The sequence below is a fragment of the Haliotis rufescens genome, unplaced genomic scaffold (genome assembly GCF_023055435.1).
Source record: "Haliotis rufescens isolate VD_foot unplaced genomic scaffold, xgHalRufe1.0.p SCAF_11, whole genome shotgun sequence".
Taxonomy (NCBI): Eukaryota; Metazoa; Mollusca; class Gastropoda; order Lepetellida; family Haliotidae; genus Haliotis; species Haliotis rufescens.
Window position 1 is genome coordinate 17,849,758 of NW_025963791.1, and position 18,660 is coordinate 17,868,417.

Consider the following 18,660-nt stretch of genomic DNA (forward strand, 5'->3'; position numbering starts at 1 on the left):
TGTAATTTCTAAACATGAACGGTTACGAAACTATCCCTATCTTCCGCCACATTGAACCTACCTACGTGTTGCTTGATATCAATGTTTATCACGGTTGTCTTCACACCATATCACGGTGAGCTTTACTCTACATCACGGCGGTCTTCACACTATATCACGGCGGTCTTCACACAATATCACGGCGGTCTTCACACCATGTCACGGTAAGCTTTACTCTACATCATGGCGGTCTTCACACTATATCACGGCGGTCTTCACACAATATCACGGCGGTCTTCACACCATATCACGGTGGGCTTAACTCTACATCACGGCGGTCTTCACACTATATCACGGCGGTCTTCACACCATATCACGGTGAGCTTCACTCTACATCATGGTGGGCTTCACACAATATCACGGTGGGCTTCACACAATATCACGGTGGACTTCAAACAATATCACAGTGAGCTTCACTCTACATCATGGTGGGCTTCACACAAATTCACGGTGGGCTTGAAACAATATCATGGCGCTCTTCGCACCACATCAGAGCGGTCTTCACGCCATATTACGGCGGTCTTCACACAAATTCACGGTGGGCTTCAGACCATATCATGGCCTTTGATTCATGCAGCAGGTTCCACCACTGCCCTAACTGTTATGTCTCAAATAGTCACTGCATCTGCATCAAATCAAAACACATGTGTACTTAATGATAAGTAAATGTATAAATATTAAATTATAATTATGACTTTGGGCATGGGGTATTATTTGATACCAGCAAAGTTAAGAATTCAAATTCATAAAGCCGATTCACGTTTTCAGCTTGCATTATCTAACTGTCTGAAACCAAGGTAGTTCGTTCTGGGAGCTGATTGAGGGAAATAGGATGTGACACTATGATTTATTATACTAAATGTCTAGACAGACTTTTTTATTCAAATGTGCAGGGAATGACAGTTATCAAGAATGTGTTGTACATGTATGTTCGATGTAAATAACTCGCTATGTCTTTTCATTTTAAAGAGATATAGAAAAAAAGAAACATGCATCAGTAAATAACTTTCACGTGAAATAACGGTAAATTATCTGATGTGAAATTATATCGTTATGACCCAAATACTGACACTAGTTCTGTGTTCAAATTGTTACAGTACCTATTCACAGTTAGATTAAAAAGGGTGTAAGGCTGGGCCAGTCGTTTACGGCATCGTTCTTTCAGTTTTCATTTATATAATTTCCAACACTATATTGCCCTTCACGCCCAATGGAATCTGGATTCGGCAGATACTCGAATGTGCTTATTGACGTATTATGCTTACTGGCGTTGACGTATTGTAACGTCATGTCTCAAACTCCGTGTGTGAGCTGTTACAATGTTTGATATTTAGTTGATACAAATATAGGCTTATCTTGTTCAGAAACAATTTCTTTGTTGACTGTTATGTTACTATCCTTCAGCGATCACTTTGATACAAATCCTTCTAAAAGTAGCAGTGAAAATATGCTGCATCATGACGAGTGGAAAAATCAACGAGACCAGGAAGTAAAATATTTTCGTCTTCCCAACCGTAATTCTCCCAACGTTCTTCTCAACACATGGGCGTTGTCTGACATTGTGTGATGTCACACGTCTACGCACATACAGGACGTTAAGTAGGCCACACTTGCTCGGAACAGGTTTCAATTAAGGTAGTTCCTGGCGCTCAACAAGCCACTGAACAAAGGGGCACCTATCGATAAGACTCGGGTAGCCACAGATGAGAGTTTCCAAATTCATAACCCTTGAATCTACGAGAATATGTCGGCGATGCAATAGCCTAGTGATTAAAGTGTTAGCTCGTCACGCCCAGGTATCGGGTTCGGGTCCCTACATGGTTACATCCCCGGGGATTCCGGGAGAGATACCAACCGCAGTTGTCATATTGACAATAGATGATTGATACACATAACTTATAAAAGGACAAAACCTTTCCATAATCATGAGAAATCTCTGCTAAGAGCAGAATCCATTGTACGATTTCAACTGTATCAGAAGCATGTGCTTATGAATAAGTACCAAACAGTCAGGGTACCAGGTGTTCGCGAAAGTTGGGCGTATCCTGACCCAAAGGTGACACCTGTCCCAAACACATGCAACGACAAGTCAGTTGTTCAACTGACAAAACACGTGAACATTATATAAATACTTCACCACCACTTTAAACGTTTTATATTTATAAGACAGCTTTGAGGGGTGATTCAAATAACTGTCAGGCCTCGATTTGGGGAATTAGCTGTTGGGAGCTAGCCTTGAAACAAGAGTGAAGAGAGCTTTGAGGTCCTTAGGGTTTATTCAAGCAAGTGTGTCATATCATTCAAGTTACATCAATTAATATATAATAGTGACCTACAATGATAATTATGATACAAATATGCTAACACAGTGTCCATCTTATAAAGGCATAATGATAAAGGCAATGTATTTAATATTGGAGTATGTACGGTAACATTATACAATAGATGCAATATTTACTAGAGTAATAATGGTAATGCCAAATAACATTTCTTAACAGTTAAATTGAGTAGTCCTAACATTTTAATAGAGCATGTACTGCGCAAAACCTGCGCCAGCTGGTAAAAAACCATTTATCAAGAGAACAAGGGCCGGTGCGGACGTACGCGCCGACTTTATCTATGATTACTTAATTTACTCTTCGCGTGAATGAGCTTGCCAAGGAGCAGCCGTCATGGTCGACCAGTGGCGATAAGAACGAGAAATACTGGTCTATCGACTTTCGAATTTTATAATTTCCTAGTTTAAGTTTAATTTGTGAAAAATATAAAAAGTATAATGAAATATATGCACTGTAATAGTTATGGGCAAGAGCAACACACAAGGTACACGTAATCATTTATAATTGTTGGAATATGGAACGTCTTTGTTGGATTGTCAGTTGTATTTATTAATTTACATATTGACAATTTACAGAATGGCTCTGATTAAATTCAACATGCCACACTCATGTTAACTGAATGCAAATAAATCTTGAATTGCTTTGATGTAATCGACGTTATACACCGTTCCTATATGCTTCATTTGCTCTTTCGCATTATGCATTACATGTGACAGAATGGTATTCCAATTCAGTAGATCCACTTCCCTCGGTTAGTCATGGCATCGATGATGTCTATTGAAGCGTAGGCGTATTGACATCCTCCCACGAGATTAACGGACAACTTATTACATGTATAATGTTTGTTTCTACAGAAAAGGCTAAAAAGTCGTGCGAATGACAATTCTATAATTAGACTATTCTTATAACTCGTTACTTTGTATTTTGATAATAATTAATATAAATGGATATTTATAATGCGCTATATAACATGCTCAAATCGTTATTACCATTATTACCCAGGTCAACGGATCAATGTGCCATTGGTTTTATTCTCATCTCCCTGGGGAGTATGTTATATTGATGTGTATGTAACCTTCGTCCGGGCAAACATTTATACACGTCATGGAGACATGTGTTTGATAAATTTCGACAAATTGCCTATTTCCCCAAGATTTCACTTCACAATCTTTATGGGTACAATGTGTGAAGCCCATTTCTGGTGTCCCCCGCCGTGATATTGCTGGAATATTGCTAAAAGCGGCGTAAAACCAAACTCACTCACTCACTCACTCACAATCTTTAGCACGACCTTACCTTAAACAGAATGATTACTTTCAACCATTATCAAACTAAATATATGACCCTCGATACAATTTTCAAAGTGAGCTGATACGCTATATTCTGTGTGTACATATTTGTGGCCTAACATTGATGGAGTGGATACTGAACGTGGCGACTTGTCCAATTTCAAGGGAAAGCTTTAAATGTTTCTGTTCATATGCCGACTCAACGTTAATCTGACAGACTTTACACCCAGCTAGGTATAGACTAGTGACGTCAGGTTACTCCGCGTTGTCCGGGAGACATATATGTGTCATATGTATATTTATTATGTATCCTGACAGAATATAATCCTTAATCAATTTCATTAATTATCCCCAGTGAATTAACCCAGTTACATCACGTGTGACAAGATGACTTGTCCGAATACTCGAATAAAACAATCACAAACGTACTTTGTTAGGTATCGAACTTCCATCATACGTTTTCAGTGTTCTGTGTAGTAATGTTAAGTTTATAAACTGTGTCTCCCAAGAATGTTCGAGAAAGAGGTGAGGTGATATATGGTTATTTAATTTGTGTCGTATACTTTAGTGAGTGAGTATTACGCTGCTTTCAGAAATATTCCAGCAATATCACGGCGGAGAACAGAAATGGGCTCGTGTATTTTAAAACGTTCGACTTAAAAAAAACCAAACAGTATTAAGGATTGTACAACCGTGACACCCGTTACAGGTCGTTTCTTTATTGTTCATTGCGTCAGCCCAAACCTCTAGGCGACGCTCGAACTGTTGCTGGTAACCGTCACAACAGTTTATACACAAGGCTAAAAATGTGCCGTTCGCATACAAGTTCTCACTCAATCGAACTCTTATCTTCCCAGATCAGATAATACATGTTAGTTATTCAAAAAATCTTAATTCAAGCTCTTGAAAGTCACTGGCCTATAGCACAGATTTGTAACATCGTATATTTTAACCAGTGTTAACAAATTTGTTTCTGTTCAACAATGCGTGGTATATGAATATGGGCATGTTTTGTATTCATTAACTTATCTGATACACTTTACCAAACAGTGTAGTTTAATAATACAATACTAATACTATGTGTCTCATTAATGTAATACACATGTATATATTTCAAGGTTAGTTACATTATATGTGCAGTCGCGCACAAAAAAAGTCCTCTGATCATGTAAATATGTATTATTCACGATATGATAATAAAACGTTATGTCTAGACGATTAGCCACAATTACAACGGCTTAGTGGGCGTTGATAGACTGTCACAACGGTAGCAGGATCAATATATACCTGGCCACGGTACAACAGCCGCGTTTCCACGTCGCTGGTATCGCAATAATTGTGAGCAGTCAAGTACATGACTTGATTAGTCAGATCAAACATTAAAACCCTGTGCTTATTCAAGAGTAATCCCTCGGGTCCAAACAAACAGGGAGCGAGAAAGCCACAGCGCCTTGTTTCTGGTCCCTTCAACAGTATCATATGCCACATTTGAATCACCACTGCACAGGAACGTCTATTTAATTGGTTGGTTGGTTTGGATGCAAGCTATATGACGGCAGCCTGTAAATAATCGAGTCTGGATAAAACAATCCAGTGATTAATATTGGGATCGATGACATGCACCAACCATGTCAGCGAGCCTGACCACCCGATCCCGTTAGTCGCCTCTTACGACAAGCATAGTCGCCTTTTACGGCAAGCATGGGTTGCTGAAGACCTATTCTACCCCTGATCTTCACGGGTCGTCTACTTAATACTTGACTTGCATGACAACTGTTTAGAACTGTTGTATAACTGTTAGGATAATTTATTCAAGACATAGCTAGCCGGGAGAATGTGTTTCCTGAGTGTCCGTCAATCTAGAGTAGATCGTTCACTATTTGGCGACGAATGTCTGTGCCACTAACGAAAGTTACTTTTACGAAGGTACTGGTTTATTTCTTCTAATTACTTATTTATAGATATTTTCTTCGGAAAAAACTTTATTTGCCTGATACAGAGTGAGTGAGTTGGGTTTAACGCCCCTTTTAACAGTATTCCAGTTATATCACGGCGTGTCAGCTTTATGTGGGAGGAAAGCCCGAAGTAATGCAGGTCTCAGACGTTTACCACTTAGGTGAAACCCACGAGCACGGGTATGGTGATGACACATAGGTCTCCAGCGTGCCCAAGGGACGCCTGATACAGAAGAGGGATTTGTTATATATACCGCTGGGGACATCCATAGTATATATAAACACGGTGATATTGCGGCCTGCTAGTGGTTCGTTCATCCAGAAACTTGTCTATCCAGACAGTAAAGCGCTAGTTTTACTTGATGAACGTTCAGAATGGCCAGTGAATTCCTGGCTCAGATCTAGAATCAACTGCAGCATCAATAGCGTGACGTCATCTTAATAGTGTAATTGCAGTTATATTCACGGGGCATTCAACGTGTTAGTGGCATCCGGTATAATATATGTCGTCGCTGTTTCTGTGTTTAGTTTGGGGCTAAATCGTCATTTTACTCGACAACACTTTCGAACAAATACAATGCGACAAGATAAATGTAGTTATCTGAATGTTGTACACTTAAGATTTACAATGACTGCAAATGATAGATTCTGTAAATGATGCAAAATATATGTCTAGCACTTCGCTTTAAAGTATCATTTCGAGAACAATGTAGCCAGAGCATAAGGCATCACAGTTTAGTGAGGATCATAATGTTACGAGCCCGTAATCGACAGAAATATATTGAAGGGTTCACGGCTGAATTGGAACTCAGCCAAGTGGGAATTCCGGTTCTTTTATAAGGCGATGGGGTGACTATAGATACGTGTGGCGAGAGGAGTTTTAGCCAATTGTAATCTCTGCATGTAACAGTGTACTTATTTCAATTATATATTCATGTGAACTGTTATGCGTGCTGGCATGTGGGCAATTATGTACAGCAATGGGCGTTAGGGTAGAATGATGACAATGAAAGTGACGATGGTGACATTTATGTCTTTTGTGTGTGATGCAGCTAACAAATGCAGGGTCGGAATGTAATGCTCGACAATCACATAAACAGAACTGACACAACCTTTCCATTTTCATCAGAAATCTCTACCAAAAGGAGAGTCGATTGTACGATTCCGACTGTATCATGTTTATGAATCACTATTAAATAGTGATGACACTGGGTGTTCGCGAAATAGTGAGCGTACCCTGCCAACCGGCGGCAGCCGTCATAAACACATGCAAAGTCAAGTCAATTATTAACCTGAAAAACACGGGAACATAACATGTGCTACATCAGACAACAGCCCCGGGATGATACTGATATAACACAGCATATTATTGCAGAAACATATTATGTTATATTTGTAACACAATAACGTGAAATAATCAATCAATCCACACGTTTTAACAAATAAGCAAATAATACAGGTGTGCTTCTAATACAACCTGTTTCGCAAGTTATATTTTTCTTGAGCAAATTAAAGTCTAGATATATTTGTTCTATACCAATCTAGATTGTTAGAGCTCTTCAACAGTTTTGGTTGTAACAATGTAAATGACCATGACCTTGCTTCGACACTATAACGAAAATCTATATTCTTACTGTTGACACGTGCTTGCGATTGTATGCATCAAAAAGTTGTTTTGTCGTCCTATATTCCGTTGACTTTATCTGCTTATGGTTTTGTCTGTGACCTGCATCAATTAAGATGACATGCCGTGATATAACTGGAAGACTGTTAAAAGCGGCTTAAAATCCAGCTCACTCACTCACTCTAACTGTATAGAATTCAGTAATGAATCAGAACTTCAACATGCTATTTTTCAGATGATTGAATGATATTGCATTTGACGGTCACGTCAAACTGACAGATCTGGGGATCTAGAATATCTTGACCAATGTGTTTTGTATAATTTAGGGTTTAGTAAACTTGAAAAACAGCTACCCTTCTGCTCTGTTACATCAGGAACGTAGTCTCTTTGTATACAGGGGCGGTCGGGTAGCCTAGTGGTTAAAGCGTTCGCTCGTCACGCCGAAGACCCGGATTCCATTCCCGACATGAGTACAATGTGTGAAACCCATTTCTGGTGTCCCCCGCCGTGATATTGCTGGAATATTGCTAAAAGCGGCGTAAAACCATACTCACTCACTCTTTGTATACATATAGATGCTGTTCTGTCTCTTGACAAGGTTGACACCATACAGTAGTATTAACATCAATCCAATAGCTATCCAGTTCGTGAACTGTGAATCCTCAAGATTCCGGAAACCCGGTCATCGGTATTCATTTGGTTGTTTATTCATTTTGGTCATTTGGACATATCATATATACGACGAGGGACAGAGCATTATCCAAACCACGAAATAAGAAATCACCTCACATTCTTTTGGCCAATGAGCTCTGACTATGGTAGTTTGGGGTTTCACCTTAAATGTTATTTTCAGATCTGACGTAATCGTTGTCTTCCTTCCATTTTTTAATAACAGAAATGTCACACACATTTGTAATATCTAGTTATACACATTGCTTTAATCAAGCACGGATGACATGATCAATAAAAGATCAAGATACATGTTATGAAATTATCCACATTGAAATCGTGTTACCAACAGTACAAAAAGGCTCTTCAGTCAAACACTTATCTGTATGCTAATAATGTGCGATGCGCTAAGAAATCGTAACTCCATGATACACTTGTCAGTATATATGTCAGTTCTATACCGTGGCTTGAGATAACGTTTGCCTATCTCATTTTAAATGTATGTTTCAGTGTAGACCTTCTGTAAAAAACACAGGGCACTATACAATGTTTGCTCAATTAAGTGTTTTGCAAAATATGTTTCACCCGATTAATAAAGATGTTTCGATGCTGCCGCATGGAGAAAGATTCCAAAACAAAAGACATTCAATCAGAACGTATTTAGGCCATGTGCTACTTTAGGTCCACCAACCTTTAAGGATGACCTGATAACCATGATCTTCAATCATAGTTGGCTGAGTGTGAGTCAACAGTGATCAAATCTCTGAATGGAATGCATAGACGTCCTTCTGCAAGTTATTCATTTAACAAAAAGGATAAGAATGGTTAATTGATATCGTACAATACATTCCGCCATTTGTGCACCCCTTCCATTTCAAGTCCATACCATTTTATGTCCAAATAATTAATTCGTGTTCAACTCGAAACGCCGACATCACTATTTGTGAGATTCAGGACATAACTCTGGATCACAGCCAAATAGACTAGCGTCGATTCGGAAATTCCACTTTCCAAATGTTAAGAAGGGGAGACTTTTGATAACCTTTGACTGCTTATGGTGTGAGATGAAATAGCCAATTGTTGCAGCTGACAGTGTACGCGATTGAGTCATTATGTGAAAGAGACAAACCCACATACTGTTTAATGTACAAGCATGCACCAATCGTTTTGTTTGAGAAGTAGGTCAGACAGGGGAAGGGGTTGGGTTGGTGTGCCGTGAGCTCAGAGATGGGGAGGGGGTTGATTTGGATCTCTGGAATTTCTTAATGAATGTTCTACTTACATTGCAGTTGATAATTCAATTTTATACACTTAACACAACACATGTACTTAACAATCGATCCGAACGTTTTGGCCGAATAGCAATTTCAAATTTCGCTCTTATAATCATGTTTAGGCAGGTCATTTTTCTGCCAGGCGCCTTGTAGTCTATTTTTAGATCTTACGTTAATAGTTGTCCTGTAACCTTCTCTGATGACAGAAATCGTGACTGTCAGCTAGACAACTTTGGTAATAAAACTTGCTCGTGACGTGCATGCATTAAAAAACATTACTTCCATACACTGGAGAAAATCAGCATTCTTGAACAATCAACATGATGAAAATGTGCCCTCTTTTTTATGAATGTTAAATGTCTCGATACGCCTCGTCGACTCCTTACAGGGGGAAGTTGTGCAAAACATAAATCGGTGTTTCGGTATTTATTGATAGTATATTCATTTTGGCAGTGTTGGAGGTGTATACAGATATTCTATGGACTTACAGTATTATATCATCCAAAACATGAAATCGGCAATCACTCCGCCTCATTGGCCAGTGAGTACTGACTTATGAAGGATTTGGGGATTCACCTTCAAATTGAAACTATATATTTTGGTCATATCATTTTCATGTTGGGGCGAGCAACATTGCAACATAATTTTTTTTTATACACATGTTAACAATCACTCCACATTGTATAGCCAAAGAGGACTGACTATGCTAATTTGGGGTTTTATCTTAAAAGTTTATTTTCAGATCTCACGTAATCATTTGTCTTTCTTACATTTTCTTATGAGAGAACTTGTGATACTCCTTTGTATTATCTAGTTATGAAATTGATAGTCATACATAAATAAATTGATCATGTAATGCTAATACACTGTATTGAAACAGTCTTCAACAGGTTTAATTCTGGTGTCCCCCGCCGTAATATTGCCGAAATATTGCTGAAGGCGGCGTAATACCACACTCACTCACTCACTCTACAAGTTTAAGGATACATGCCGGCTGAGGTGTGGTGAAAATTATACAGCGAGTGTGTGTGTGTTGTGTGTTTGTGTTGTGTGAGTGTGTATGTGTTGTAGTGTGTATGTGTGTATGTGTTGTAGTGTGTGTGTGTGTGTGTGTGTTAGTGTGTTAGTGTGTTAGTGTGTGTGTGTGCGTGCGTGCGTGCGTGCGTGCGCGCGCGTGTGTGTCGGTGTGTGCGTGTGCTAGTCCAGACTATTGCCGGGTAAATGTCGAATAATTTTCCAGCAGCTCATACCTATCGTGTCAACATTTCACAACTTTTGATGCAAGCGAAATCATTTCCATAAGGGGCGGTCGGGTAGCCTAGTGGTTAAAGCGTTCGCTCGTCACGCCGAAGACCCCGGTTCGATTCCCGACATGGGTACAATGTGTGAAGCCCATTTCTAGTGTCCACCGCCGTGATATTGCTGGAATATTGCTAAAAGCGGCGTAAAACCATACTCACTCACTCACTCATTTCCATAAAAATATGAATATAAGCCAGGAGGGGAGTCGATTGTACGATTCCGACTATATCATAAGCATATGCCCACGAAACTCCAACACGCAGTGTTCGCTGGTGTGATGACACCACGTATTCGCGAAAAGGTGAGCGTATCCTGCCCATCGGTGGCACCCGGCACAAACACATGCAAAGGCAAGTCACTTAAGCCCCATTTTCCTATTTCCAGTTAAATGCGTGTACATCACGTCTACACGATTCTAATACAACACAAGTATCATAGCAGAAAACACACACAATGTACAGAGATTAGATCAGAACAAAATATTTTATTTCACACACACAACATTTTACAAATTTGTACATTTTTAATACATCTTCATTGGGTATATGTCAACCACGTCAATATGTGCCATCAATCAAATAAATAAAGCGTCATAACCCTTTCCATATTTAATAGAAATCTCTGCATAAAGCAGAGTCGATAGTACGATTCCGACTATATCATGAGCATGTATTCATGAATCTCTATCAAATTGTAATGATACGAGATGTTCGCGAAAAGGCGAGCGTAAAACTATCCTGCTCCACCGGTGGCACCCGTCACACCTGCAACAACACAAACTTGTCGAACACATTTCAGATAAGTATTAAATTGCGTTTGGAAACCCTTTCTTAACTTTCAAGGTTGGCGTCACAAGTCCTATGACAAATTCTTTATTGACGCACATACAGTTGTAGCTTGGATCGAATTCTCAAAAACATTCTTACATAAGGTTTACTCAGTTCCGTATAATGGACTCAAAGAGACCTCAGTTGGACATATCCTATGTTCACCCTCGCAAGAAGAAGAACACATTGTAGTTCATCTTTAGGTGGTAGTTTGCAAGCTGTATTATGAATGAAGAAAGGGTTCACAGGTGCTCGAATCTTTATAAAGCAAGTGTTACTTTATTACTTTCTTGAGTAAGTACAAGCTTAAGCGCGTCACTTGCTTGTTAAGAGATAATAGCCATATAGTTAAACTTCCAACAGATATTGCTTGGTAGTCATATGACATTTAAATCTATCTTTTGTTCAATCCAGACATAACAGCTACAGCATGCTTGAAGCATCTGCCTCATATGTGATGCCCTGTTATGTTAAGAAGAAGTATCACATATATAAGCCTGGAAAGACAGGAAAAGCTCATTTCTTGATGCCGATGTGTATGTCTTGCCTTCAGTATTGTGCCTGCAGTGTGAACCAATCTGTTGCTTTAAATCTGGTCATCAGTCCGATCCAGGGGAACACTGCTTCTCAGTGCACACGTATTTCAATTTCAACACGCCCCAACCCCAACCTGGTATTACGGGGCAAGGCGAACCTGTTTCACGGTGCTGGTGTGCAGATCGTCACCTTGGTATGTCAGAGGCCTAGTGTGTGACATGATTCACTGGGTGGGCTAGAGGATGCTAACATCCATCGAGCTGTGACGACCCTGTGCATGTAAATCAGGAAACCCCTCTTGTTCTTTAATGTCAACTCCAATTACATTATCTACTTGTGGATGAACGTCACCTGAAAAACGATAAGAGGATAAAACAGTGTTCTACAATGTCATTTCCTTCTGTGTCCCTTCCTTCTTAAATTGTGGGAATGTCAATTTGACACTATTCGAACATTGAAGAGAACGACATTAATGACGAAGGTGATGTTCAGGCTTATATTAACCAATCAAACACAGGATATGTTATTTCTAAACCCTCTTTCACCAATCATCACTTTCCATGGTCACAGGAAGAACATTAGACGAACAGATAGTCACGGAAATAAAGTTGTGCATAAGGTGAAACACATTAATTTTATAAGGGAACCCTTTAGAATTAAGGAACTCTAAAGTCGCTTAGGCCCAGAGCTGGAAAGGGGATGCGTTTTGGCTGCAAGGGCTGATAATCTGAGGATAATGACAGAGGTGGAGGTGGGGAGTATTTTTTAAAATATGTGCTCTTGGTCTGTATCAACACCTAGAGCTTCAAATGGCGATGGGGCTACTAAGCTGAGAATGTGATAATAATGGCAGGGGTGGAGGCTGTTGTTTATCAAAACAATATATATGCTCTGGGGGTCTGCCATCACCTTGAGCGGAGAATGGAATGAGGCTGATTGTTTCATTAAATACATGCCCTGGAATTTGTGTGAGAGACAAGGCGACTATCAGTTAAGTATATTCCCGGTCCACAAAACAACCCCTGTTTCCAAAGAGATGGATCTTGGCTAATGATCCTTACTTTGGAAGCATAGAAACATACTTGTCGAAGAGAAGTTGGATCCTGAAGTATCGCTTCCATCACTGCATTGTTGTGGTTTGGTGTAGCCCTTTCCTGGATACCGGAAGCACCTTTGTAAGCCTGAAGGCAGACGGTGTAGCCCCCAAAGTAGCCCCATAATGACAACCGCGACGACTACGAGGGAAAGTGGCACTGCTAATGCTATCATTAGTACCCTCGACCTTCCTGAACCAAGACCAAGTCCACCAGTGCTATCTGCAACATGGGTTTGAAGGCTTCCGTGAAGTTGATATTCAGGTGTATCAGTGAGATTATTATGCACGATGCATCTTTACATGATGAAATAATGGTGTCATGGCCCTTACATATAAAGGTCCGTGAGTATGGTGTGGGTGCTTTATGTTTCGGAAGATCGCAACGATCTTAGGTGTGATGCTTTGACCATTATCTTTAATTAGATGACTTACAGTTGGGGCACTTGTCTTTACATTCCTCTGTTGTGTCTTGAATATTGTCTCCATAGCAGAGTTCCTCACACGAGTCACATCTCCCCACGACCGGGTCGTAGTATTGCTCATCTGAACACCCTTTCGCTTTACCATAATCTAAACGGAGAACAACATATATATGTTGTGTAAGTCGTTGGTGTTCATTGAAAGACAAATTGATTGGCGCCACATATTCCACTAACATCACGGCCGGGAACCAAGAATAGGCTTCTCTTTTTACATATATTTGGAATCGAACGCGGGTCTGTGGCGTGCCACGTGACAAGTAACGCCTTAATCAATACCTAATCACCCCAACCCGTCTCAACTTGTCAATACTAATACGTAGGAAATCGGTCTTCACCACTGATCCTTTACAATATCATATATACGTGATCATCTGCAATTTTGACCACGGTATATATAGCGTACTGAGGCTGTACTCAACCATTCCAGACCGCCTCCGTGGTCTAGTGGTAGAGCAGAAGGTCCGGGGTTCGACCCCCGGCCGCGTCATACCACAAGACGTTAAAAGATGGTACTTGTTGTTGTCTTGGGCTCGGCATTAAGGGGCTAAGACAAGGACTCGTCGGCTCGGAGTCAGTATACTGTGTCTGAGTGGGGTATTCATGTTAAACTGCGGCATTGTATCTCAGTGAGCTAGCACTATAAATCGGCATCAGTCCGGCCTTGTACAAGCTGCCACACAAACACACACACGTACATGCACGTCGCAAAATAAGTGCAATAATCTTGGACGCGGCGTTAAACCCAAGTTCACCTCACCTCAACCCCACCAATTCCAAATATGAAATATAAATATGTATAATAATATATTCTCCAGAACACTAATCAAAATTAAATAAAGAATATGATATTATGTTTAACTATCCCCTCCATATGAAATTCATGCATCACAATTGCTAACGTGAACACCTGCCAGCTCCGAAAGCCCCGGATATTATTATTTAACGATTGCATGCACTATAACCCGCGCTCCATCTGGCTGGCCTACTTTTAGCTTACAAAATGGCGTTAGGCGGAGTGTATACCCATCTGCACAAGTGCGCATTTGAAGATCACTGTTTACGTAAGTACATATTATACCACAGCCGTCATGTAAATTCGGTGTAAACTGTTGCAGCATCAAATTAGGACAAAATGCATCTATGAATACGTGGATGGGGTGTTGCATATGTGCAACTCAATGAGTTTAATGGCTACAAGGAAGTATGTTAATTCTACACAAGAAACATCGTTCACGACAGCATTATGTCCCTGCGTGCGATTTATATAACTAAGATACAGTTCTCAATATCATATTGTTTCCTGGATACCCTTTCCTATACAAAGCACCTTCGCAAATGGCATGCGTTCACAATGACCTTTGGACAAATCACCAACAAGTCATTTTAGTCAGTTAGATAATGAATATCTCTTTCAAGTCTTTTCTTTTCGGTTATTGCATTGGCTGATATACCATATAAATCACATGTCACGAAATCAGTGAATCTGGCCTGAAACGCCCAATTCAATAGTTCATGCATATGCATGGATCGACGTCATTATAAAATCTATTTTTAACATTCTCAACGTTCTAGAATATTACTTGAGACGTGCATTTTGTTGAATATCTTCATAACAATTTTAAATTAGCATTTACCTACCTGGACAATAACGTTGGCAGTCCTCATAGGTATCCGTTAAATCGACGTTATCACATATATCACTACACAAATCACATCTATTAATTACTGGGTCAAAATAGGAGCCAATACCACAAATACCATATGCTCCAACACTAATGAATAATACAATAACAAAACAACCACTTCCAAGACCCATCATCAAGATGTAGACTTTCAAGAATTGAAAGCACGGATCTCGCTTATCGTCTTGTCAGAGTGAAATATAATCTCAAATGAGATTATGGTTCACATATGACCCAATTCTGACGTAATGTAAACGAGAATACCTATGTACACCGTACACCGACGTAAAGGTAGTGGAAGATATAAATGATGTCATTTCTCTCAACTTCCTCTTGAACTATCTGTCTCATATTGTCTAATTGACATTCACGGGGCATTACAGAACATTCTTCATCAAAGTCACCGGCTAGGCAACTGTATGTACAAAGCAAAAATAACAAAATAGCATGACTTTTCATCTTATATTTTTTTATGGAACGAGTGATTAAATGTACATATGATAATGAAAATTGTAACGATTTGAACATTTCATAAATAATAACTACACCTAGTAAACAGTACAATAATAAAATTGATAAAATGCAGTTTGACTAATGAACTTTGTTATATCAACATTGCACAGAATTTTAAATGTATCATTCATATTGCCCTTCCTCAGTAATAACATTTTGCCATGGGAAGTGTATTTGTTTGTGATCCAGTGCTCATGCAGTAACAGTAGGTACAATCAACAACACTAGACAAGTTTCTGGGGAAAAGGGCGATCGAGAAAACAGATTAACGGTACAAAAAAAAGTTTTAACAAGGTGTTGAATAGATAGTATGTAGTTACACTGGTATCAATATAAAATCCTCTGGCAGTATTTGTTTACCACTATCTGTAACAGCTGCAGAATAAGTAAGCACCATCATTAGTTATTTGAGACTTATATTTTGACACCAAACGCAATCAATACACAAATAAACAATTAGGATGTGTCTAAAATACCTTCAGTGAACGAAAATCAACTAAACATGGAACTGGAACTAAACATTAATATAATATACACATCTTCATAACAAGAGACATTATTCAAATAGAAACAGGTACATAAAGAGATTTCATCCAGATCTTAAGTAACGTCAGCTGCCATACACACGTCCAAACCTTTCATCATGATGCTGCACACTTTACACATACGTTCAAACGTCATTAAACACACACTTGATGTTAAAAAGGTAAACGGTTAACAAAACATACAATAAATTTCTCCCTCTGTTGACACATGTCTTTACTAATTTACATGCTCACTTATATAACACTCTGTGATCTATCATAGTTGTTTCCGTAGTTTTTTTTCCCAAAATACATTTCTGTTCCTACAAAATACATTAACCAGAAATGTTTTGCTACATGGTGGAAAAAGCATGTTATGTCAACATAAAAAATATTGGAATGTTGAATCTGTTTCGTCATCATCCTCTGTTATGAATAAGACAATGGTGTTCACTGACATTGTGACGCAGATATTGTTACGAATTAAAATTTATCCCATCCTGCTCAAAGGTCATGTAAACTAAGGGAGCTGTCGTCACCCATTGGTAACATGAGGTCTGGAAGGTCGGGGTATCCCATTAAATTCTCCTGTACCTCTTCCCGTCTGTCTGCAGACACACCTAAAGAAAAAAACAATTAATTTTGTATTTAAACATATAAAACTTGGTTGGCTTGTTATAGACCGAATCACCTGCAACCTACAGAAAATTCAAGAGATACAAAACACTGAAGTAGAGATGCGTGTTTAACCAATGCTGTACATAACTGAATCTGACGTCCATATGATTAAGCTAAAGCCGGACAAAATATCAACATGATTCAACTTGACCATTAATGATAAACATCTAGATTATATTATTGAATATTAAGAATGTTGGGATCTTATAATTATCATGTCAAAGGTCATACTTAATGGAGTACCAGCAGACAAGCTAGATGTTGCAGTGTCGTCACACTGAGAATGAACAGGTAAAGCCACGTATGCTACTGATGAGTGAGGTGAGGGAGACTGTTGTTGAGTTGGCTCATCAGATGGTGCATCGATGTTTCGCTGACGACGCCGCCGAAGGAGAAACCCGGCTAGACCTATACTGCAGACTGCCCCAACAGTGACACACACGCACAGCGTCACAATCACGTTTGTATAGTCGCCATCAATGGGTTGTCGATTACTGGGTTTAACTGGTGACATCGATTTGTAATCTAAAATGAAATATGTTACAATAGATTATAAATGTCTATCACAGAGAATATTTTCTATTCCCTCTACAGTTCAGACATACTACATGATTCGATGACCGTGCTCATTAAATTCAGCTGAGAGGTGATTTAGGTTCGTTCTTTGAAACATGTAAGGATATTTTTTAATTTTATCTTCTTCGTGATGTTTGGAGCGACACAGATTCACAGGCGAATATTTTGTGATTCGATAAGAAGTAAAAAAGGAAGTGATTTAACATAAATGAAAAGACCTTATAACGGTTAAACATGCGTTGTATAGAAATGCTGTTATGTATTGCACAGACAGGCTAATTAGCATCCGAAACCACAATGTTGGTTTCCATTCGCTATTGTGGCAGTAGTCCTTCTCGAGTTATTTCCCTTTGACTCATTGGCTATGACTCAAATAGATTTTCTCGCATTTCCTCTGCTGTTGACCGAAGGTAATCTTTAAGGGTCGGTTTTTAATAAAGTTAATTATTAGTCGAGTAATAATGGTGGTTAAAATGTGCTTTTCCGTGTAATATCCTCATGAAAATATATCTACTCCATTCATTGAAACATTAATTTCTACGAGAAGCTACAGCGCATGCCTAGTCCGCCATGTTTTGACAGCAAGCACGTGGAGTTCATACACAACTTCACCTTTGATTGTCATGTTACGAAACCTTCATTGAGGTACCTGTATTTAATTAACATCAATGAATTTAATACCGTTGCAAATGTTGACTGAAGGTAATGCTACATACCAGGGCAACTTTCCTGACACGCTTTGACAGTTCCTTGTTGTTCCTTGAAGTCACATATAGATGAACATAGATCACACTTGTCCAGTCCAAAGTCCCAATAGCTTCCAGGTGAACATGATTTTCTTCCATCGGATACGCTTAAAGCCCACAGAAATACAAACCAAGATAATAATTTCATCCTTGCACGACGGGACATACCCCTCAACACTGTGTCAGTGCAGGAACATTTTAGTTGTGAATGAACCACGTTGATACTGATTGGGTTACTGCTGATTGGGTCATTCTAATAGAAGGCGGGTCCTAAATGTGCCAAGTCTAAACTTGCACGATTAAGCTGGTAATGAGAGTGTCTTCGCTCTCAATGTTCATATGTATGACAATTTCTAGATCACATGGGGAGGTCAGATTAATGTGAACATTATTCACTCACACAGCGACGTGTATGAATGTGTGTGTATGTGTTGTGTTTGTGTGTGTTAGTATGTGTGTGTTAGTGTTAGTATGTTAGTGTGTGTGTGTGTGTGTGTGTGTCAGTGTG

General features: G+C 39.3%; 1 protein-coding gene and 1 long non-coding RNA gene across 3 annotated transcripts in view; one reads left to right on the forward strand and one right to left on the reverse strand.

Annotated features, from left to right (window-relative positions):
* Nucleotides 1-10,960: 10,960 nt before the first annotated feature.
* Nucleotides 10,961-18,581, reverse strand: LOC124152015. 2 transcript variants are annotated; one of them, XM_046524731.2, is made up of 6 exons: nucleotides 18,123-18,581; nucleotides 17,074-17,355; nucleotides 15,072-16,772; nucleotides 13,384-13,521; nucleotides 12,938-13,171; nucleotides 10,961-12,206 (listed from the first exon to the last, which is right to left on the reverse strand). In XM_046524731.2, exons 3-6 carry the CDS (start codon nucleotides 15,250-15,252, stop codon nucleotides 12,091-12,093), a joined length of 669 nt encoding a protein of 222 aa, XP_046380687.1. In that variant the 5' UTR covers nucleotides 15,253-16,772; nucleotides 17,074-17,355; nucleotides 18,123-18,581; the 3' UTR covers nucleotides 10,961-12,090. The 2 variants fall into 2 exon arrangements, with proteins under 2 accessions (XP_046380687.1, XP_046380686.1); XM_046524730.2 differs by having other exon boundaries at nucleotides 17,062-17,355.
* LOC124152018 overlaps nucleotides 14,370-18,660 on the forward strand; it is a 34,690-nt gene continuing 30,399 nt past the window's right edge. The window contains exon 1 of the long non-coding RNA XR_006863446.2: nucleotides 14,370-14,494. This is a non-coding gene — a long non-coding RNA (uncharacterized LOC124152018). The remainder of the gene's footprint in view (nucleotides 14,495-18,660) is intronic.